This window comes from Rattus norvegicus, chromosome 10, assembly GCF_021556685.1.
Source record: "Rattus norvegicus strain SHRSP/BbbUtx chromosome 10, alternate assembly SHRSP_T2T, whole genome shotgun sequence".
Taxonomy (NCBI): domain Eukaryota; kingdom Metazoa; phylum Chordata; class Mammalia; order Rodentia; family Muridae; genus Rattus; species Rattus norvegicus.
Window position 1 is genome coordinate 50,082,507 of NC_141543.1, and position 23,327 is coordinate 50,105,833.

The 23,327-nt window shown below is 49.8% G+C and overlaps 1 protein-coding gene across 2 annotated transcripts; it reads right to left on the minus strand.

The window, feature by feature from the left end:
• Positions 1 to 15,789: 15,789 nt before the first annotated feature.
• Positions 15,790 to 18,938, minus strand: Prss38 (serine protease 38). Of its 2 annotated transcripts, NM_001304375.1 has the most exon segments (5): positions 15,796 to 16,298; positions 16,541 to 16,683; positions 17,253 to 17,524; positions 18,185 to 18,347; positions 18,522 to 18,938. In NM_001304375.1, coding segments are annotated over 5 exon segments (969 nt in total). In that variant the 5' UTR covers positions 18,658 to 18,938; the 3' UTR covers positions 15,796 to 16,043.
• Positions 18,939 to 23,327: the final 4,389 nt, after the last annotated feature.

Genomic DNA, 23,327 nt, shown 5'->3' on the forward strand with positions numbered 1-23,327 from the left:
TCTGTCCTTCTGGTTTAGGCCTCAAGAGCCCGTCCCCTTTCTATAACAGTGTTAATGGACCCAATCTTGTGCAAGTCATTACAGTCGCTGCAACTTCAAGAGGGCAACAGCCACATCGAGCCTGATCAGAAGACACCGCTCCACCGTCCCACGGCGCTCCACCCTTTCTCTGACTCTTAAATTCTTTCCATCTTCCATGAGCTTCCCTCAGCCATGGAGTAAATGACAGAGCCGGATTACCGACCTCGACACAGAAAATAATTTCAGGATGATACACTATGAAACAGAGTTGGCGTTTATTGAGAAGAAAGGTCAACATGGAATTTTTTTTAGCACAGGGGTTTAATAAAAAGAGAAGGCCACTCAGGAGAATAATACCACATACTCAGGGGCATAGGCATGGCCTTCTCAAAGAGAATGGTCTTCTCAGTAGCCATATGTATCAGTCTGGATGACATCTGAAGCCATATTTCAAGGGTTGCTAAGGAACCATAGAGTGGTTTTTATGCATTGGGTAGGCTTGTAGCTGTCATGGTAAAACCCTACTAGGGCACATGAGTTGCTGGGAAAATAAAGAGACTTATATTGTTAAAAAAATAAAAAGAACAAAAAATGGTTTTGTGTTGTTTTTAAGATTCTCCCGGGCTGGAGAGATGTCTAGGGGGTTAAGAGCACTGTCAGCTCTTCCAGAGGACCAGGGTTCAATTCCTAGCATCCACATGGCAAATCATAACTGTCTGTAATTCTAGTTCCAGGGGATCTGAGATACACACATACATGTAGTCAAAACATCCACACTGAAAATAACCACTAAATATCAAACAGACAAGAAACAGTAAATTTTCAAGCTGGGCATAGTGGTGCACACCTTTAATCCCACCACTCTGGAGACCAAGGCAGGTGGATCTCTGTGAGTACAAGGCCAGGCTTGTCTACATCGTGAGTTCCAGGATAGCCAGGGACAGACACATAGTGAGTCCCTGTCTTGAAACAAACAAACAAACAAACAAACAAACAAACAAACAAACAAGTGGTTCCCCAGAAACTATGTAGGAATAGTAAGGTCACGGGGGCTGAAGAGACAATTCAGCAGTTAAGTGCACCAGCTGCTTTTTCAGAGGTCCTGAGTTCAAGTCTCAGCAACTACACAGTAGCTCACAGCCATCCATACTGTGATCTGATGCCCTCTTCTGGCATGCAGGTGTGCATGCCGACAGGTCACTCATATACATACAAAGAGTAAGATCATACTCAACGGTCCCATATGCTTAGGCCTTAACATGGGCTCATTGCTATTTTAACACGGCCCCTTAATTTTCCTGTCTTTCTAGCTTGCCTCTGTGCTTGCCATTGGGGACACCGTGTGGGCAGCATCCCCAAATCTGGCAGCTGGCTGATGGCTCTGCTGCTTGAGAGAAGGTGTTTCTGGAACCCACCTGAGCTGACCTGGCTCCTCTGCTTTCTGCTTCTCTCTGTGGGGTTTCTGAAGACTGGAGGTCAAGGCTGGTCCTTCTGTTTCTTGCTAGCCCAAGCCCAGCTGACTGACTCTCTGAGCCTCAGGTAGGGAAGGGCTGCAGGCCTCAGCAAGCAACATCCAGCCCTGGCTCTAACAGAGGAAACCAAAGCACTTGCTAGATAGGGCCGCAGAAAGGTAGCTTCTGGGCAGGGTTGGGCCTCAGGCCTTGTTCTCACTGAGCTGTTAAAGGTCCTGCCTGTCTGGGAGGTCACCATACTGCAGGGCCCAGTGAGAAGGAACTCAGGCTGGCCTCCTTTCTGCCCCATCCATGCACCCCCTAGCTCCATTCTGTGAGGACAACCCACCACACCCAGTAAACGGGTGCCTGCCTCCTCTTCTCCCTTGTCCAGCTGGCAAGGCAGCTTCTACCAAAGTCCTTTGCTGAGGCACAAAGTGCCCCTTACTACAGGGATAGCCCTGGTAATGGGCCCAACATCATACTCCCTTTGTGGAATAGGAAACCCACCCAGGAGAGGTCTCTGTGGAAGGGCCTAGCAGACATGAAAAAGGAGCTTGTGGCAAGTATTCAGAAGGTACGATCTCAGCCTATGATACAGGCACCTTGAGGCACCCCCACAGCAGGACAGGGGACCAGAGGAGACCAAGACCTGTGCCTAACCAAGAGTACCCAGGTCTCATGTGGACTGAGGATAGGGATGTCCTTTGGTCCAGCAAATGAACTGGAGGTGTCTCTTTGTGTCCCCCCACACCAAGTCCCCAGCCACGGGCAGACTCTAGCTACTGCCCACTATTCTCCTGGCTGCAGAGATCCATCCGGTCTCTATGGCTCTGGGGTAGCCAACTGAGAAAGCCCCATCCCATCTATGACCCCACATTCCAAAGGGTGGTGGTTGGGCTGTTTGCATTTGGTTTTGTTGTAGTTGTTTTCTGTTTGTTTGTTTGTTTGTTTGTTTGTTTTGAGACAGGGTCTCAATAGGTAGCCTTGGCTAGCCTAGGACTTGCTATGTAGACCAGGCTGGCCTCAAACTCTTAAAGTCATAGATTCTTGTCTCTGCCTCCCAGTGTTGAAACGACAGATGTATACTCCCACCCCTGGTTTGCATCCTCAAGGTGTCCATCCAACAGAGGTCTTCATCTTGTAAAAGACATCAGTTTCCTCATCAGTGGAAAGAAGAAATCCTGTTTCCCAACGTGAAAACAGAAGCAAGAACAGGAAATACTGGATGGAGCCGGGCATTAGGGTAGATGTTAACTGTTCGGCAATGGTTAATGATGTGTCCTCACTAGTACACATGCAGGGGACATCTGCAGCTTCTCCATGACTACGCTCACCTGCTTTCCACACTGTAGTCCGGGGCTGTCACTGATCCTTCTCTGCACTCCTCTGTGACCTAACACCTGGAGTGACTGTCTCCTGCAGCCCGTCCTGGGACAGGTAGGAAGCAGTGTTTCTCGAACAGGACGGGGATATGCAGAGACCCCATCTGGCGTCCCTCTTTCAGGACAGCCTTCCCTCAGTCTTCAGAAGCTCCCTTGACACCACCCAGGAGTCTGCGTCCCCACTGTGATGTAGCATCCGACTGACTGGGCTTCCACAAGACTCGGGGCCCAGATGCAGTCTTCTCCGCTGCCCAGGCTCTCTGCCTGCGCCCGGTGCGGCTGCAACCACTGAAACGTGTGTTATTTCACCTGCTAGATTCCGGCATTCCAGGGCAGGGCTGGGGAAGGTCATAAAAACGTTGTGGTAACCTATATATTATTTTTATGCCGGTGCTTAACACAGCATGTTTGACTCATGTGCAGGAGCCCATCATAAATCAAGCCTGGGGTCCACCCTTGTGTCCACGCAGGGGGTTGCCTGGCCTCTCACACGTGTATGCAGGCCCCAGCGGCTGTCCTCCTGGGAGCCAGGCTTCAGGCTGCTCTGAGGTCCAGCTGCTGGCTGCTGCCCCTCGCCTCCCACAAAGCTTCCCTGAGCCAGGGAAAGGGAGGGAGGCCAAGCTGGGAAGGCTTGGGCCAGAAATGCTCAGGAAAAATGCAGTTTGCAGTGAGCAACCCTGGTGCGTGATTGTGCTCCACGTGTGCGTGTGTGACAGTACCTATGTGTACACAGAAACACGTTCATCTGTGCATTTTGTATGCATGAGTGTGTGTAGGAGCGAGCACACTCTGTGTAAGTGTATGCTCACGTATGTGCATGTGGCCAAGTAAGTTTCTCTGTCTAGGTGTTTGCATATGTGCTCTCTGTATATGCTTGTGTGTACACAAGCAGGCTGTGTGTGTGCATGCATGTGCTTGTGCATATAAGCGTGATTGTTTTCACATGTGTGCATGAGGTATGTGTGGGTATATGTATAGGTATGTGCTTGTGTTCATTTGTGTGCATGTGCTTGCTTACGTCTGTACAAACAAGCTTGTGTATGCAGATATGTGCTTATCTGTAACTGTGTGGAATGGTTTATTTGTGTGCATGGAATATGCTCCTATGTGTGACTGAGGAGGATTCTGGATGTAGGTATGTGCTTATGTACATGCATGCATATGCTTATATATACAAGCATGTTGGTGTGTGCACCTATGTGCTGTTTAAGTGCCTGAATATATGCTTAACACATTTGTGTGGTAAGTGTGCTTATGGATACACTGCCTGTGGTGCACTCTCCCTGCCTAGTGCCTACTTGATCAGGACTTTTCCTACCTGCCTTACCTGTCCCCATTCTTTTGCTCTCCTGGGAGTAGGGGGGTCTTTCTCCCTAGTCAGACAAATAGGTGGCATCATTTAAAATTCCAGGACTGTCTTAGTTACTTTCCTATTGCTGTGATGAGACACCATGACCTAAGCAACTTAAAAAAAAAAAGCATTTAACTGGGGCTTACTGTTTCAGAGGGTGGGTCCATGACCATCGTGGCCAGGAAGAAAGCAGCAAGCAGGCAGGCATATCACTGAGGCAGTAGCAGAGAGCTTACATTCGATCCGTAACTTGGAGGCCCAGAGAAAGAGAGAGAAAGGCTGGGCCTATGTGGGCTTTTGAAACTGCAACTCCCACTCCAAGGGACACAATGCCTCCAACAATGCCACACCTTCTAATCCCTCCTAAACAATTCCACCAATTAGGAACCAAGCATTTAACTATGAATATGAATATGGATATGGAAGCCATTCTCATTCAAATCACCATCAGAGCATCTCTACTCTAGCCATGAACTGAGGAAGCAAATGGAGCTGAGGCTCTTCTCACTGGCTCTCTGTGCCCCTCTGCACAAAGGGCTGTCTCGACTGATTAGTGTGCTGGGTCACAGATAGGACGGAGGTTGAGGGAGGGCAATGGCCTCTCCAGTTACCTTGTCTCTAGAAGGCAGACAAGGGTGTGTTGGTGGTCCCTGGACTTGTAGCCTTCCCAGGACAGGCCCTCTGAGCGCAAGGGTCCCTTTAAGAAGTGGGGCAGAGCTCACTAGCTTTCCTGACTTCTCCTACCTACAGAAACAATGAAGATGGCCTTGGAATCCTGCTTCTCTGGCCTGAGGCCCCTATCATGGCATATGTGGTGCCACAGGTAGGGTCACAGAGACTCCTGACGTGGGTACAGGGCCAGGTCTCTGTGGTGGAAACAGTGACTCCACCCTGGCTCAAGGACAAGTAGACAGTCAGAGTCTAATGGAGCCCAATGCATGAAGCTCTAGGACCCGGAGGCAGCAAGGCTACCCTACCATCCATTCTTTGTAGACACACATGTGCACATCTGCCTTCACAGGTCTGGGACAGCTCATTATGGGAAGACTATCGCGTCCCCTCCAGGTCTGCTGAGTCACCACTCAGAACCCCTTAAGAATTTGTATTCTGTTGAATCTTGACCCCCTGAACCTGAAAGGTCCAAGCCAACACTGAATGATTACTACTCCACAATCACAAGTCATTGCTGCCCTCATGATCCTCTTGGGCTAGGGTTCAGGGATGGCTCTCTGGCTGTTTGATCAAGTTGGCAGACCTCCAAGGGCCAGATGGAGCTGGAAGAACCACCTGTGGGAGAAGATCATGTGTCGTGACTGTGGAGGTGGGCGTCTTTCTGCATGGGCTCTCTCTGCACTATGATGAAGCTGAGTGTGAACACCGTATGTCAATCCTGCTCACTCCGTGAGTTCCACAGGTCACCCCTGCCTCCGTGTAAGATAGGGTTTCCGAGATAAAGCTTCTTTACTTCTAAGTCCAGTCTGACCCCGGGCTGGTCACACAGAAAAGGATGCATGGAGACCTGTCCAGCCAAGGACATCTTGGATAGCCAGGAAAAGGAACTCAGGGATATAGGGATAGCCCAGGCCAAGGCCTGTGGAGAGGATCAGTGACTGTGCCTGCCTCAGGAACACGTCCAGCTGTTCTGAAGAATGGGACTCAGGTGGTGGCCATGCTAACCCTCCTCTTTGCTGTCCCTTTCTCTCTCTTCCCCTCTGCCTCCAAGCCACTGACCTCCACGACTCCGGCTTGACACACCCACCTTCCCAGATGCTTTCCTGTGAAGATGCTTCCTTTCCAGGGCTTTGACAGAGAGAGAGAGAGAGAGAGAGAGAGAGAGAGAGAGAGAGAGAGAGAGAGAGAGAGAGAACAGGATGAGAGGCTGGGGACCTCAAGAGAGTTACATGTCTGTATCAGTTAATTCTTGGTTGCTGTGATTAATGCCTTGATTAAGGCAACTTATGAAAAAAGGGAGCTGTCTTAGTTAGGGTTTTACTGCTGTGAACAGACGCCATGACCAAGGCAACTCTTATAAAGGACAACATTTAATTGGAGCTGGCTTACAGGTTCAGAGGTTCAGTTCATTATCATCAAGGTGGGAGCAGGGCAGCATCCAGGAAGGCATGGTGCAGGAAGAGCTAAGAGTTTTGCATCTTCTCTCTGAAGGCTGCAAGAGAAGACTGGCTTTCAGGGAGCTAGGATGAGGGTCTTAAAGCCCATATCCACAGTGACACACTACTCGAAGGCCACACCTACTCCAACAAGGCCACACCCACTCCAACAAGGCCACACCTACTCCAACAAGGCCACACCCACTCCAACAAGGCCATACCTACTCTATATTGCCACTCCATGGGCCAAGCATATACAATCCATTATGTGAGCTCAATTTGGCTTTTGGTACCAAAGGCATCAGTGTCCATCGTGGCAGGAGAGTTATGGAAGCAGCAGCAAGCATAACAGCAGGAATTGGAAGCTGAGAGAAAGAAAGAGGAAGTGGAATGAAGCATCCAACTTTCCGGGCCTTCCTCCAGCGACATACTTCTACCATCGAGGCCATACATACCTCCTAGACCTCCCTGCTAAAATGCCACTGTTGAAGGACCAAGCGTTCAAACACATGAGCCTATGGGGAACTTTCTCATTCAAACTGTCCTTCCCAGGTACAGTCCTATGGGAGAAGAAATAAAGCATTTCTAGAAAACATTAGGGTCAGAGCCAGAGGGTGAGAGGAGGTCTGAGGTATGACTCGGGGGGAGGGGAGGTACTGGGGAAGGCTATCGTCTGGCTGGAGGCAGGCAAAAAGCAAGGGTGGTTGGTTCCTGAGAGGTACAGGCTAGTGTAGGGTAGCCTCTGGGAGGGACAACGATGAAATGGGTTCCCAAGGAGTGGTCCATCCTGCAGATGGCCAGCTGTGGCTGTGGTGTTAGCTCAGAGGAAAGTGATCCCTAAGAGGAAAGTCACCTGCCCAAGGGCAGTCGGGATATCTGCGACTACGGGGGTATCCTGAGAGGAGAGCCTAGTCCCAGTCCCCCTGGCTCTGTATCATCCGGGGTGCAACAACCTCTTCAGAGCTGCTCAGGGAGAGGCCTACAGGAGGGAAGGGGTGAAGCAGAGCTGGGGAGGTGGCCTCCACACACAAGGTGCTTTTCAGGTTACCATTCCCAGAATGCTCTGCTTTCCCAGCCTTTTGTACACTGCCTACACAGAGCACAGGCCCAAGAGGGGACACAGACTGTGACTGAGTGGGGAGAGGAACCCCCAACTCTGATAACAAGAGCACATCTCAATGTAGGGTACGTGAGGGCGATTGGAAGGAGAAACCAGCCGGAAGCTTAGATTAGACAGGTTCCATCTTGGGCCTAGGAGATCTAGGCCCCAGGCGGATGTCTGCCTAATTTGGTGTCACGTGGTCTTGGTGGCAAAGAATAGGGAGCACTGAGGAGAGGGGGCCCATGAGCCTGTGGAGAGAGGCTAGGTTCACATGCATTTTGCAGAGGTTGTGTCTGTGTGGAGAGTGTGGGGTGGGTGGCAGAGACAAACTCTTCCGGGGAAAAGCAAATAATCTGGAGGAACACAGAGCGAAGGCAGGGTTCTGTCAAGCAGTCCATGGGAGTCCTACACTGCAAAGCATCTGGGGGAGTTGGGGAGGGCATGACCTCCTATGGCCCACAGCTGAAGAGCAGGAGGCTCTCAAGCCTGAAGCTCTCCACAGTTCCCAAGATTTAGCTTCTTTGGGCTCTGGGTCCTGGCCCCTGGCCCCAGCCCTTACTCAGAGAGATGGCCATGCAGGGAGGTGGAGTTGTGGTGTGGTGATGATGCAGGTGGGTTGCTATCTCTGCTCGAAGCAAGCCATGAACACGTACACTTGCGTCTCATGCATACACATGCACAGGCACAGATTTTATAAGGACACGGGATGGAGGTGGTGTCTGGCTTCTGCTCCGACGCATTTTATTAAAAAGGAAGGGGGGGAGGGAAAAAAAGAAAGAAAAATAAATGAGAGTCTCCCACAAGGACCACACACGGTGGCCTGGTGTAGCCACAGGGCAGGCTGAGTCCCAGCTGGCACACTGCACTGCCACGGCCACCTCCAAACTGGACCCCCATGGCAGTAGAGGCCCAGGGGCAGACTTGGGGCCAAGTAGGCACAACTGCGAGTTCTGTACATGGTTGTTCTCTGTGGTGGCCCTGGGACTGTTGACCAGGGGTCTGGAATGCCCTGGGAGACTGAACAAAGCCTTGTCCTCCTGGCGTACCTCTGAGAGGGTGCCATTTGCTACCTCTTTCCTCTAGAAGTCCTGGTATACGGTGCTTAAAACAGTTGGGGGCCGTGTCCTGGCTCCCATCTCCCAACCTAAATACCACCCAAGAAAAGCCCTGTCTGTACACTGATTTACACACACACACACACATGCACACACACGAACACACACATGCACACACACAAAGACATGCACACAGACACACAGACACATAGACATGCACACAGACATATACATACAGACATTCACACACACACACACGCACACACGCACACATGCACGTACACACACAGACATATACATACAGACATTCACACACACATGCACACACGCACATATGCACACATATGCAGACACAGAGACACACACAGACATTCATACAGACATATACACAGACACACACACAAAGACATGCACACAGACACACAGACATATACATACAGACATTCACACACACATGCACACACGCACATATGCACTACACACACAGACATGCACACAGACACACAGACATATACATACAGACATTCACACACACATGCACACACGCACATATGCACTACACACACAGACATGCACACAGACACACAGACATATACATACAGATATGCATACACACATACATGCACATATACACAGGCACCCACATACACAGACACACAGGTAGAGTCACACACCACACAGACACACAGACAGAGACACACGCACACATACACTGGTATGCTCTTACGATCCCAGCAAGACCTCCCCACCCCCAATCCAGGCTGAGGGCAGGGGAGGCTGGACGCAACCGCAACAACCTAGTGCCCATCCCAAGGGAAGGTAGAGGCCCTCTCTGGTGTTTCACACAAGCAGCCCCCTCCGAGGCTGTGCACCTGTGGGCTGTGCACCAGGAAGGCCCTCTGTGGAAATGGAGGTGTCTTGTGAGGAAGGAATGAGAGGCGTCTGGCGTGAGGCTCCCACAGTGGGGAAGGACCTGGGTTTTTATTTCTAGGAAGGGATCTTATTGTCACCAATTGAGGGGGTGGACCTGGGCAGTAGCAACAACCCAGAGCCCTACTCCAAGTGCATCTGTCCCCCATACTGGTTCTGACAGAGACAATCACTATGGACCTCACTGGAAAAAATGTTCTCATTGTGAACATAAACAGGCAGCTTGGTTTCTGCCAGACGCGCCTGGAAAATGTTTAGGACCTCAGTCAACATATGAAATTTCCATCAAACTTTTATTAATCAGGAGGCGTTTGTTGTAAACCAACCCCTGTCTGATCCCTCTGGATGTCCAGGGAGAGGCCTAGGCTTGCTGGGGCCTATCCAGTGCCTGGTCTCCTGCCCACACAATCTGCCCCAACAGGAAGGCTCAGGGCCTAGAGATCACTAGGGACCAAGACAAGGCCAAGCAGGTCCCTCAGTGGCCAGGGCCACTGTAGACTGAAGGACAAGGATCCTTTCCACCCTCTGAGACCGCCTTATCCCACTATGCCCTCCCTGGGCCAGGCCTGCAAGGCTGCGGCTGGCCCAGCTGCTTCTAGAGGTTCTGGACTGCTCAGCTGTGATCTCTTTTATGGGGTGGGAGACTCATAAAGGACCAAGAGTCCCACTTAGGAGCTGAGAGGCTTGGCGGCTCCACAGCCTAAGGAGGAGGGGTTGAGGCTTGGGAGGAGAGAGCTAAGGAGGGGCAGGCTGGAGGAGTGGTTGGGCTAGAGAAAAAAGGGCCAGGAAGGGAAGGGGAGGGATGGTTCAGGGAGGGAAGGGCCAGGGAGGGAAAATATGGGGGGAGGTTGTGTAGGGAAAAGAAGGGGAGAGTTGGGAAAGGGAAGACCAGAGAGGAAACCTCAGCCCACTTAGAACTATATAATCTGTTCCAGGGACTGGGGCACTTCATATTTCCCTCTTGTAAATAAATAGGCAAGATCGTGCACTGCCCAATGGCCTCCCGTGCTTGCCTTCTCTCCCATCCCGTGTCCTGTCAGTGACTGTGTAGACTGGTCACACAGAAAGTCAGGCACATGTCCAGCCCTGACACTTCCCACCTGAGTCCTCTGCCTTCCTTCTCTGAACTATAAGCTACCCTTGCCCCTCAGACTTAGGGACTCAATCTCTCCTTCTGGCTAGGAAGTGTGGAGGGAAGCCAGCATTAGGATTAACCTACTTGGAGTTTCTTAACCACACCCCCTGAAGTTCCTACCTAGCTCTGGGACTTAAGTCCCTACCCACTAGCTTTTGCTCCAGTCCAGTCCACCTTCTCCTATCAGAATCCCTCAGCCACTGAGATTTCCTGTTGAAGACCAGGGAGCCAGGCTTGCCTGGCAATAAGGCCCATTCCTTTCAGGTCATACAAGTGCGATGAGAAGGCCACCCTGGAGGTCCCAGGAGCCTTCATCCCAAGTGAGCGCTAAGAAGCAACAGTATACAATGCTGAGTGGAAGTAGAGCCCAGACTTGGAAGGGCAGAATTTCCCCTTAGCCTGGCTCAGTATCCTCCCGCAAGGCCTCAGACCTTGGGCACGACTTCCTGGATGCCCATAGTGGCTCAGCCATGACTACAGGAAATAGGCCAGAAATGTGGGCTTGACACCATGGCTTTGATTCTGTGGGTGAGCCCGGGGCACTTAGCCTGGACCTGTATCTAGTATTCTTTACTTCCTTTTTGGGCTGTTGAAGGCTAATGGTTATAAGTGTGATTGATTTCGTGTGTGGATTTTGTATGCTGCAACTTTTTGAGGTCTGTGTGCGTGCATGCGTGCGTGCGTGTGTGTGTGTGTTGTGTGTTAGAAATGCCACAGCATAAAACCGTGCCATACAAGAAGTGCTCCTTCCCCCTCTTCCAATCAGGCCACCATTCCTTTTTCTTGCCTGCTTGCTCTGGCTAGCACCACAGTAGGATGCTGGGCGGCAGTGGAGGAATCTTGAGATATATTAATCTCAGGGAAAACTTGTCTCTTTTCCCATCAGGCAGGGAACCGGCTGTGGGCTTTTGAAACGTGCCCTTTTTATGTTGACTGTGTTCTATTTTACTCCCAACTTATTAAATGCTTTTTTTTAATCAGAAAAGGATGTTGGCTCTTGTCCAATGCTTCTTTTGTTGTTTTAATAATTGAGATGTCAGTTTCCCCCCTTCATTCTAATAACATGGCATTTCATGGTACTTATATTTTATTTCTTGAATAACTCTTGGATTCCCAAGGGGTTGGAGCTGGAAGGATTTCAAATAGGCAGTGGGGCTGGGGGAGATGGGCTCTCCTGGCTCCCGAGTCACTCAGTGATTCGTGAACCAGGATTCACCCTGATTCCCACTACCAATCTCAGTGTCCCCAAGACAGGCATTAAAACTGCTTTTTCCAACAGTGGGTCCATGCTCCGCACGCAACCTTCTGGACAGTGGAGGAAAGAAAACAACCCAAGCCAGGCTTGTGTGAGTTGTAACTCATGGAAACCCAGCGTGGACTACAGAGATTGATTCTGTGGCCCTGTGGTCTGGGCCTTCGGGACACCTGTGCTCACTCCCTGATGCGCAGAACAAGTGAGATGCTGGTGAGGCTGTGGTTTCAATCTGCCATCTCCACTGGCAACCTCAGGATCCAGAGATGGGCATGACAACTGCTCCTCCTACTGAGTAGTGGAGGAGCCCATGCAGAAGCCAGCTCATAAGGCCTAGGGTTCAGGAAGCCAAAGAACTGCCCCCTTGTGGCAGGAGAGGTCAGGATGCCAGGAAGCAGCAGGCCCCCGTGTCTTAGGAGGAAACCCACAAATTGGGAGCTACAAATGAGGAGGCATGTTCAGACCTTGGGAAATGCATGCGTCAGCAGCCTTAATGAAGGTTTTCATGTACAGACGCACCAGGCTGAGGGGTAGGAGGAGAAAGGTGTCCATGCCCACTTTACCTTGAACATTACTCAGGGACTCATGCACTCAAACGGCACATCATACACAAAAGTCTGTAGCATTATTGCAACTGGAAAAGAAACATAACCATTGAATCTCTAAACCAGTAAATAAACTGAAAGGCAATTTAATGAACTTTAGAAAAAATCCCCAAGGGCTGGGGAGATGGTTCAGTTGGTAAAGTGCTTGCTGTGTAGGATTGAGGACCTGAGTTTGACCTTCAGGATCATGTAAAAAAAAAAGTCAGAATGACGAGCACACGTGCTTGGACCTCAGCTCTGGGCAGGCAGAAAGAGAAGGATCCTTGGAGCTGGGTGGCAAGCTGACCTGTCTGACTGTGTGCATTCCAGCGAAAGACCCTGTCACAAAACACAAGGTGTGGCTCTAGAGAGATGGCTCTGTGGGTAAGAGTACTGTCTGCTCTTTCAGAGTCCAGTCACAGAGGATCTAATGACCTCTTCTGGCCTCTGCAGGCACCGGTCATGTATGTGGTACACAGACATACATGCAAACAAAACACTTACGCACATTAAAAACAAACAAAAGACCAAAAAAGACAAAGTGTTTAGTTCCTGTGGAATGACACGTGAGGTTGACTTATGCCCTCCACATGCATGTGCACATATGCAAACCTCACAAACATGCGTGTGTGTGTGTATGTGTGTGTGTGTGTGCATGTGCACACATACACCAAAAAGATCTCTCATAATATGCACAGACACGATGCTCACAGACTTGGTGTGTGAGCTTACTTTGTCCCTTGAATGTTTACGATCTCAGGCTGGTGGGTGTGAACGACGGCAGAAATCCCGTGTGTAGGTTTCACTAGAAACTGAACACAGGGACTTGGTAACAGTCATAACCGGATTACTCAGAGCACCCAGATTCCTCAGCCCTTCATCTGCTGGAGAGACCTGGTACACACAGGGGCTGGCTGTAAAGAGTTCCGGCTGATCCAGACAGGGGTGGGTGGGGGAGTGTCCACCCTGCACACACCACATGGTCAGCACCACACGTGGCAGGCTCCCAGTGTAAGTGCCGTGCACACCTCTGGTGCCTCTCCCTGAGTTGGAGCCCCACAGCGCCTGTGCGGTCCCTGCTAGACCGGGACAGTGAAGGGTAGCCTGGGAAAAGAGATGTGATGCGCTCACAATCTCTTAAGAGACTGCTGCTAAAATAGAGGTAAATTATAGACTGAAATGGTGCGAACACCACTGGGCCCGTGGTGGCACACTTTCCTCACCCCAGAACGGGAGGCCTATGGGAGCAGAAGCTAGCCACCCTAGGTAGCTCTTATCTTTCCAGTGTGACTAACTGGCATGCGGCAACTTTTGAAAATCTTTTTACTGGATTTATGATGTTTGTTTTCTTTCAAAAGATATTGTATAACCGAAGTTACACAACCTTAAACTCACAATCCTCCTGCCTCAGCCTTCCAAGTGAAGGGATTACACACTTACACCATCTTGCCTCTCTTTTATTTACATGTTGAAGTACTGAGCTTCAGGCTCCACCTACTTGTGCTTCTGCCTGTTCTTGGACAGACAGATTCTCTGCCTTGTGTGGCACGTTGATGGCGGGGACTGTGTCTGCACAGACCTGAGTCCCTGGCCCAGGAGCGCATTTGTTTATTTGTGATTTGATGTAAATGTTGAAACCAACTGGTCTAGGTCCCAAAACAACAAAAGCAATTCCATTTTACTTCATGCTGCCCTGGCTGAGAATATAAGCACCCTCTATTGTGTGTGTGTGTGTGTGTGTGTGTGTGTGTGTGTGTGATCCTGGGCCAAATGGCACACGTAGAGGCCAAAGGATAATCGATCTGTGGGAGCCAGTGCTCTTCGCCCTAGAGGGTCCAGGCACTGAACTCACATCTTTAGGGTTGGTGGCAGGTACCTTTTCTCACTGAACTCTCTCACCTGCTCCTCATCAGGGGTTTTGAATTCCTGTGCATACATTGGATTAGGTTGTGTATCTTCATCCAAAGCTGGTCCTGGCAGCAAGTGGGGTGCTACTCTTTTATCTGAGCTCCCAGAAGACCAGGCAGTGATGGGGCAGTGATGCAGTTGAAGATTTGTACATGTCTCAAGAAAACCTGTTCGCAGGGATGTCTAGTAAATGGGGGTAGGGGGTGGGGCCACTTTCTTAGATATCTGCATTAGTTTATGGGCTCTGGTCTGTTTTAACCTTCATTCTCTACAGGGCTAGTTTTTGTTTTTCAAATAACAGTGCTTCTTCATTACTTATTACATATGATCCCTTCTTTGAGAATCTCACACGCCCCCTATTTCAGCAGGTGTCTTTTCTTCTGTGGACTTTTGTTTTCCTATCTTAAGCTAATAATTTCTCCCCTACTTTTTGGCTCCCCCCCTTTCTTTCAAAAGGCAACATTTCAAAACCCAGTGGTCCCTCAGCATGGATGCAGGAGTAACTTCTCTTCACAAGTGCCTGATGCACTTTCCTCTGAGCTTGCCACATGCTCAGACCCTCATAAAACCGATGTGCTTTGCACAGAACCCACATACATCCAGACAGGTTCTCTCTGTGCAGCCCAGGCTGGCCTCGAACTCTGCCCTTCCTGTTTCTGCATTGAGTTATAGGAATCTGAGTGCTTGAATTGTAGGAATGTGCTTCTGTGCCTGGTTCCTCCCTAGAACCACCTCTAGCTGACTTAACCCCTAGCACAGTAGAACTACTATGGCGATCACTGTTACAGTGCATTGTTTGGGGAGTCTGATCATGTTCAGCAGAGATGAAACTTAGGGGAATGTTTTCTATTTGAGGTGGGCAGAACCCAGGGCACAGATCCTGCAGACATGAGACTTGGTGCCCTGGGGGCTTTCTGCTCATTCATTTCCCACACATACCCTTTTGGCTTCTTCCCTGTCCCTTGCTTATCCTCAGCTCCTGTTTTCTGCTTTCCGATTTGGAGTACTTCCATGTCTCCAAACTCTTTTCTGACAACATTTAAACTGTGGCCTCTCCCCTCACTCGGGCTGTTCCCACAGGCCCTACCCAGGTCAGTGTCTAGAAAAGCTGTTTGTTTTGTACTTCTCTCTCTCTTCTCCCCACCCCCAATCTTTATTATATGTGTGTGGGCGTTTTGCCCACATGCGTGTCTGTGTACCTCCTGTGTGCCTGGTGTCTGGTGTCTGTGGATGCCAGGGTAGGGCACTGGGTCCCTGAAACTGGAGTTACAGATGGTTGTGGGCTGCCAGGTTGGTTCTGGGGACTGAACTGGGTCCTTTCTAAGAGCGGCCAGTGCTCTTACCCACTGAGCAATCTCTCCGACTTCCTGTGCCTCTCTTTACATATGGGCACTTGCCTGACAGTGTCTGGATAGCCTACTTTCTATGTGTGGACTCCTACCCGCTGCACAGGGAAGGACGCTGCAGTAAGACCGGTGTACGGGGCGAGGGTGGGAGCTCCCAGGCGCTTGTTTCACAAACCTTTAATAAATTTTGTCTGTCACATGAGTAGAACCCAAGCTCTTGGTTCACCCCAGCTGTCCCCACCTCTCCCTCCTGGTCCTGCCCCTCCCCAGTTCTCTTGCTCAGCCTCTTACAGACTTAAGAGTCTGGGACAAGCGTCCTGACTTCATGGCACAAAATGCATGGGAGCATGATCGGACAGCTATGGAAGACAGAAACAGGGCATGAAGCAGCCCAAGGGTGTGGGTGTCTCAGTCCTCACAAAACCAACAGGCTCCCCATTATAGTCACAAAACTGCTTACGGTGGCTCTCAGGGATGAAGAGACAAAGGGGGTTAGCTGAGGAGGATCAGGTATGGTTTCCATGTTGTAACGGATCCAATTCAAAAAGTAGGAGACATTGGCAAACACCCCTGGGTACAGGGGTTGGGCACATCCACGTCCCCAGCTTACTATTCCAATCTGCAACCAGGTCTGGTTCACCTTACACACCAGTGGACTGCCAGAGTCACCCTGAAAAGGAAGAGGGGCTTTCTGTGACCTACTAGTTCAGGTATGCCCCTCGGGTGCAGAATGGGAGTCCATCCCCTCCCCGCCACATAGACCCCTCTCTGGCTGCAACAGAGCCCAGAGCCTCAGCACTGAGGTCTGATACAAGTGTGTGGTGGTCATACACTGTCTGCCTGGGTTAAGCCACCCCCAGCAATCCCCTACTTAGAGAGTCCCCAACTCTGATCCCAAAAAGATGGGCACACCTCACACACATTCTTCATATTCTTGATATCCCCAGCACACAGCATCTCTGGCAGGAGGTAGGATGTCAATCCATAGAGCAGCTGACACTGGAACTTAGGGATTAGTGGCAACTGCGCTTCCAGCAGATCTTTCCCGGTTTCGCCTGTGAGAGGAGAGGAGAGAGGAAGTGCCAGGTGAGGGTGTGTATCTGAGTCCAGCTAGGTCTTTCTTGGTCCTGGGAGGCAAGGAGGCAAAGACATTCTCGGGTTCTTGGTCAATGGAGGAGAAATCTAGAAGAAATCCCCACTCAAAGAGAGCCCTATCCACAAGGAAGAGCCATACAGGGAGGCCTGGCCTGCACAGGGAAGCCCCACCCACACAGGGAAGCCCCACCCACACAGGGAAGCCACACCCACACAGGGAAACCCAGTCCTACTCACACGGAGTTTCTTTTTCATATCATTCTGTCCCCCTTTCACATGTAGTTTTTGTTGTTGTTGTTCCAGTGTGGATAATTTCTACTGATCTATTCCCAAGGCCACTGATTCTCCCTCAGCTGGCCATAAACCCCATAAAGGAATTTTTCCTCTCTGAGAGCTGATTTTTAATTTCCGGTGGATTATTTCCATAGAATCTATATCTTTTGGATTAAGTTGTTCTCCTAACCATCTTCCCGATGCCAGGGAGACCCATTCTATGCTCTACTTCCGTGAGATCTGACTTGGCTCATACCTTGCGGTGAGACCATTCCCCATCCAGTAGTCCAGCAAGACAAATCACTGAGGTTCAGGTTGGAAGATGGCAAGCAAATTGGAAGCACGTAGTCAGAAAATACGATGGCGCTCTTCGACTGCACTAGCGCGACGTCCCCTCCAACAGGGTGGAACATTTCGAAGGTGGGGTGAATGATCACCTGGTTGATCTCAAACCACTGGGTATGTTTGTTGGCCACCTCAAGGTTGGTGATGCCCACGTACATGTCAAAGGTTTGGAGTCTCTTCTCCCTGGCAACCAGAATAGAGGCCAACTGCCTGCAGCCCCCTGTATCACCAGCCCACAGACAGGGTCTGCCAGCTTGGGTCTGCTCACCTATCTGACAATCTGACCTCAGAGGTCCTGATTTGGATGGAAGGAGACTTGGGGATCAATAGGGGCCTGTGCCGGGACTTGGAGAGCCAGATAGCCATGTAATGGGCCCCTCTCTGGCCTCTTCCTGAATAACTGACTAACCCCTGTATATCACAGTTGTGGGTCTGACAGGATGAGGCTCAGGAGAAAGGGCCAGCTACCCAAAGGTTCTGTGGAGGAACACTGTCTCTAGTGTCGGGGACCTTGCTGGAGAAGGGAGGGTAAGATGGAGGCAGGGGCACACTGTAAATGGAGATTTCTTCTCAAGGAGGGATGTAGCTTGGTCTGTAGTGAACTATGCTCAAGGGGACAGACCATGCACCTAGGTACTGGCCCAGTCAGAGAGGGTGGATAGATCCATGCTGGTCCATTGGAAGCAGCTTGAAGTCTGAGATCAAGGTAATGAGTGTATCAGCTATGGTGGTTAGGCCTGCATCAACAGTGGATAAACCAGTCCAAGCCACCGGCACATGGTTGAGGCCTCTCCTTTCTTGTGTCCCTGCTCAGTTACTCCTAACAGCTCCTGTACGTCTCACCTGGCAAAGCAGTGTGCTGCCGTCAGCACCCAGTAGGCATTGAGGATGGAGCCACCACAGACGTGAAAGCCAGCGTAATGTATGCTGACCTGCCACGGCCATTTCCGATCAATAGTCAACTCTCCACCCAAGAGCTTGCCGTGCAGAGCTGGCTGGCCACAGGCTGAGGAGAGGAACAAATGCAGACTGGGCTCACGGCCACACCACAAGAGGGGCGGCCACGGATGGAGGAAGGGACAACGTATATTTGAATGGGGAGGGGCCGGGCCCGGGCTTAAGGCCGAGGTTCCATCCAGGGAGAAAGGATCACTACCCAGACCCTGGGACAGGGGCCTACCCACGTCACTGCTCAGCGAATTTGGCTGGCTTTTAGGGTGTCGGTGACTGACTGGTGTGACCCAGGTTGGGGTAACCAGTAGAAGCAGAAGCAGCAGGTATCCCAGGAAGCCCAGGCCGGAAGTGGGGGCGGCCATGAAGTCAGAGGCGCAGTTCAGCAGGAGAGGGCAGCTGACCAGGAAATGTGACAGCGCCTCCCCTGGTGAGGAGGTGACGTGACGGTGACAGCACTTGGGTCCTTGATGCGTCGGTGGCGCCCCCAGCAGGTGACTTTGAACTAGCGGGTGTGGCCGGAAGGAACCTGAGTTGTGTGGAGGCTGACATTGCAGATTGCCAAAAGACTACTCTGTCAGCAGGGAAGGATGCCTGACTATCCGACCTCACCTCAGATACAGGCGACAGACACTACCTAGGCCTGGACCTGGGTCTGGGCCTGGGCCTGGGCATGGGCAAGGGCCGGGGCCGGGGCCGGGGCCTGGGCCTGGTTACTTGATAGCATCAGTGGGTAACCCTGCCAGCAAACGAAAGGACCCATCTCTGGCAGCATTTAGGATGGATCATTGAAGCAACACACATGCATGCGCGCGCGCGCGCACACACACACACACACACACACACACACACACACACACACACACACACACACACACACACACAGAGTCAGGCCTGGGTATACAAGTTCTGTTTAAGAATCCTCTATTTCAAACTCTAGTGTTCTAAGCTCTCTCAGTGGCAGACTCAGATCTGCCAGATTTTACTATTTAGACATGCACCATCTGCTATTAAATCTTTTTTTAAAAATTAAGTCTTTGTTTATATGCAGTAAAATATACCCTCTTGCAAGTCTTGACAACCCTTCCTTTTACTCTCAAGGGAGGATTCCAGCTGGTATGTCATGGTATAACATATATATCATGATATAACAAGTCTTTAGTCCCAGCACTGGGAAGGCAGGTGAATTCAATATCAGTCTTAAAAAAAAAGAAAGAAAGAAAGAAAGAAAAGAAAAGGAATAACAAAAAGTAAAATTGAGGCTAGTGAGATGGCTCAGAGATTAAAAGGGGAGTATTGCTTTTGCAAAGGACCCGGGTTTAATTTCTAGCACCCATGTGGGACAGTTCATAACCACCTGTAACTCCAGCTCCAGGAGTCTGTCACCTATGGCCTTAGAGATGCATTCTATAGCTTCACCAACACAGATACACACAATTTAAAAGATATTTTAAGGAGAGGATTCCACAAGGCTATAGAATAAAGGATGAGAAAAATTACAAAACTTTGCGAGATTTGTCAAAGTCAGAGGGATGGAGCTATCCTGCGCACTTGGGTATGATGTCATAAATATCCCGTGCACTTGGGTATGAAGGTTGAGGTCATACACACAGCTGTTTCTGATCACACCAGATTCACAGCAATTCCAAACAGAAGCCAAATAAGAAGAAGCCTAAGGCTTCAGTAATTAAGATATCAGTAAGGTGTAGCCTAGAACAAAACTTAGCAGGGCTGGGGAGAGACATAATGGAATTGTCTTCATCAATTCATGGTGTTAAAACAAAACTCCAGATCTAGAGATGGTTTTCTGATTAAAAGCTAATGCTGTGGGGTTGGGGATTTAGCTCAGTGGTAGAGCACTTGCCTAGCAAGCGCAAGGCCCTGGGCTCGGTCCCCAGCTCCGAAAAAAAAGAAAAAAAAAAAAAAGCTAATGCCGCTCTTCCAGGGGACTTGGGTTCAATTCCCAGCACCCATGTTGTGGCTCACAATCATCTGCAACTCCAGTTCCAAGGGACCCAATGCCCTCTTCCAGCCTCTCCTCAAGCACTGCACATACATGGCACACAGACACACATGCAGGCAAAACATCCATACATATAAAAAGTTAAAGAAAAACATCATTTAAAAGAAAGAAATTAACTGAAAATCCCACAGGCTAGATGGCTTATGAAAACACAGTATTCTTTGCATTTGGGGCTGGGGTTCTAAGATCAGGTTCCTCTGGGTTTACACACTTAAATCTGCTTCCTGCGTCCTCACAGAGGGCAAGGGCGAGAGAATCCTGAAGCCTCTTCTGTAAGGGCACTACTCTCGTTCACGTGCACCATCATCACAATGTCTTCAAGGTCCTACTTCTAAACGCTATCACTCTGCTTGGAGTCAAGATCCCAACCCCTGAAGGGGAAGGAGGCCGACCTCACTCTATTGCTGAAATGAATCCCAGACTTAGATCTTTACACAGAGTTTTGACACAGGACTCAAGAGGCACGCACAGGATCTGCGGAAAGGAAGAATGTGATCCTACCACACCCTTTATACAGAACTGAGCTAAAGTGATCAAGAAAGCCCTTTAAAACTTTAGGTGAAAACGCAGACAAGCTTCCGGTGACGATGAGCAATGCAGTGAGGGTCAACCCTCCTAATAAAACAAGGAAAAACTCACGGCAGCACACAAATGTCATCTCCATAGAAGCAGCAAAAATCAAAAGCATGGTGACGACTCCCCAGGGTAAGCTAGGCTAGCGAGGAGATCCTGGAACCCAGGCTATCCCGCCCTTTCGGGAAGGGCCGGGAAGGGACTCTGTCATTTTTGGCATCTTTCTGGGTTAAGGAAACAAATAAGAGTCCAGGACCCATCAAGGGTGTGGACCATATTCAACCACACCTGCTTTTGACTGAAAACAAAGAAGAGTGTGCCCAAAGGGTGAGGGGATGGGCAGAGGCAAGTCAGCACTCAGCTGGACAGTAGCCCAACTTAGCATCATCTGGTAGCTCAGGCCCTAAACTCAGGAATCCTCAAGTTCTCCACTCCTAGGCTAAGCGTAACTGCAGGGGGCTGGGGTATCTGTATCTGCAATCAGGAGCTTTCCAGGACACTGACAACATTACCCTAGCTGTTGCTTATTTCTGAAAGAAAAAAAAAATTAGGTATTTCTCCAGCCCAGGAGCAAAGACTGGAGGAACACGAGAGGAGACGTGGTGAATGAGAAACAGCCTAAAAACAGATGGTAAGAAACCCAGGCACTTGAATTATCAGCCAGAGACATAAAGGACATGGTTTGTTGTGCCAGAGTCAGGTCTCTAAGTTTCTATTCTCAACAACTGGACAATATGCAGTTATTTTTTTTTTTGGTTCTTTTTTTCGGAGCTGGGGACCAAACCCAGGGCCTTGTGCTTCCTAGGTAAGCGCTCTACCACTGAGCTAAATCCCCAGCCCCCAGTTATTTTTTTTTAAAGAACCATCATACATGGGAGCTTCTAGAAATTAAACACACACACACACACACACACACACACACACACACACACACACACACACATTCAGAGCCCACTGAATGGCCTTAACACGAGTTTAGACCCAGATGAAGGGAGAATCCAGGAAGTAGAGTGCAAGTCCAAAGAAACTACTCAAAGTAGGAGGAGACAAGGGACTACTTGGAAAGAAGTGTGAGGTGCTTTAATGCTCCTTCTCTGTCCCTCCACCCCCTTCCCCTCCCTCCTCCACCCCCTCCTCCCTCCTCTCTCCTCCCTCCTCCCCCCCCTCGTTCCTCTTCCTGTGACTCCCCTTTTCCACTCTTCCCCATCCTTTCCTCCTTCTCTTTCTCCTTGCTCCTTCTCTTCCTTTGTTTCGGTAAGCTGACATTTTTCTTATCTTCTTTTCTTTTTCTCCTCCAGTTTCTGATGTTGTTTGTTTGACACAGGGCCTCACACTATAGTCCTACCTGGCCTGGAACTTGCTATGCCACTGAGGCTGGCTTCAGTGACCCTTGGCTTCTCACTCGCTGAGATTGTAATCGTACATTCGCACTCCCAGCTGTTTCTTAATTCTTCTATTTTCGTTTGACACCACCCCCTCCCCTCTGTTGTCCTTATACTCTTCCCTATGTCTAACTGGTTTACTTATTTCAGTCAAAGTTGTAAGGATAGACAACAAAATGGTGATCCCTGGGGAAATGGTAGTTGCCATTTGGTGGGTATATTTTCATTGTACAGATGGGTAGCCTTGGTGTTTGTGCAAACTTATGAATGTATTAATGCCATTCAATCATACACTTACACGTGCATGATGGTAAATGTTATGTTTCCTTCAATTAGCATTTATTAATTATACAAAATAATGAGTTTGCATAGTGGTATTGTCAGGCATGCATGCAATATCTTTTTGTGAGAGTCCATGATTCGCCAAAGAATAACCTCAGATTCAAACAGTATACAAAAGCAAAGAGTGTTTTATTCTGTAGAAGTCCAGCATGCTGGGGTCTCCCTTTCCAAGATGGAGACAACCAAGTTAAAGCATATTAGGAGAACTCTGGGGTAGGTGACCTTTATCTTACTCAGTCTCTAGGGACATTCGAGAATCATTACTGAGGCACTGGGGCTGGAAACTGTTGCTGACCCATTGCCCTTGCTTCAGGCCAGGTGGAGGGCAACTTTTGATGGCAGGGCAGTTTCTGACTGGCTTCCTGAAGCCTGTTTTTTGTTTTTTTTTGGTTTTTTTCCTAGTAAGTGACATTCCTGGGCTTGCCCAGTTCTTGACTAGTCTCCTGAACCGGCAATTTGAAGCACGTCATGGAGTCAGTCTAGCCTTCTCATTTTGATCATATTCTCCCCACTATGTGCTGGTTAGTTTCTTGACACACGCTAGGGTTGTCTGGGAAGAAGGAGCTGCTCTTGAGGAAATGCCTCCATCAGACTGGCCTTTTCTTGATTAATGGTTAATGTGGGAGGGCCCAGTGGTCCTAGAAGGCTTAAGAAAGTGAGCTTGTGGGGCAAGCCAGGAAGCAGTGATCCTCCTCACCCTCTGTTTCATTCAGTT

Coding starts and splice junctions, on each gene's coding strand:
- Prss38 (XM_087570310.1), bottom strand. CDS start 18,657: ATGGCCGCCCCCACTTCCGGCCTGGGCTTCCTGGGATACCTGCTGCTT. Junction 17,525..18,184: donor GCAGCACACTGCTTTGCCAG/GTGAGACGTACA, acceptor TCTGGTTGCCAG/GGAGAAGAGACTCCAAACCT. Junction 16,684..17,252: donor GGGAATGGTCTCACCGCAAG/GTATGAGCCAAG, acceptor CTCCTCTCACAG/GCGAAACCGGGAAAGATCTG.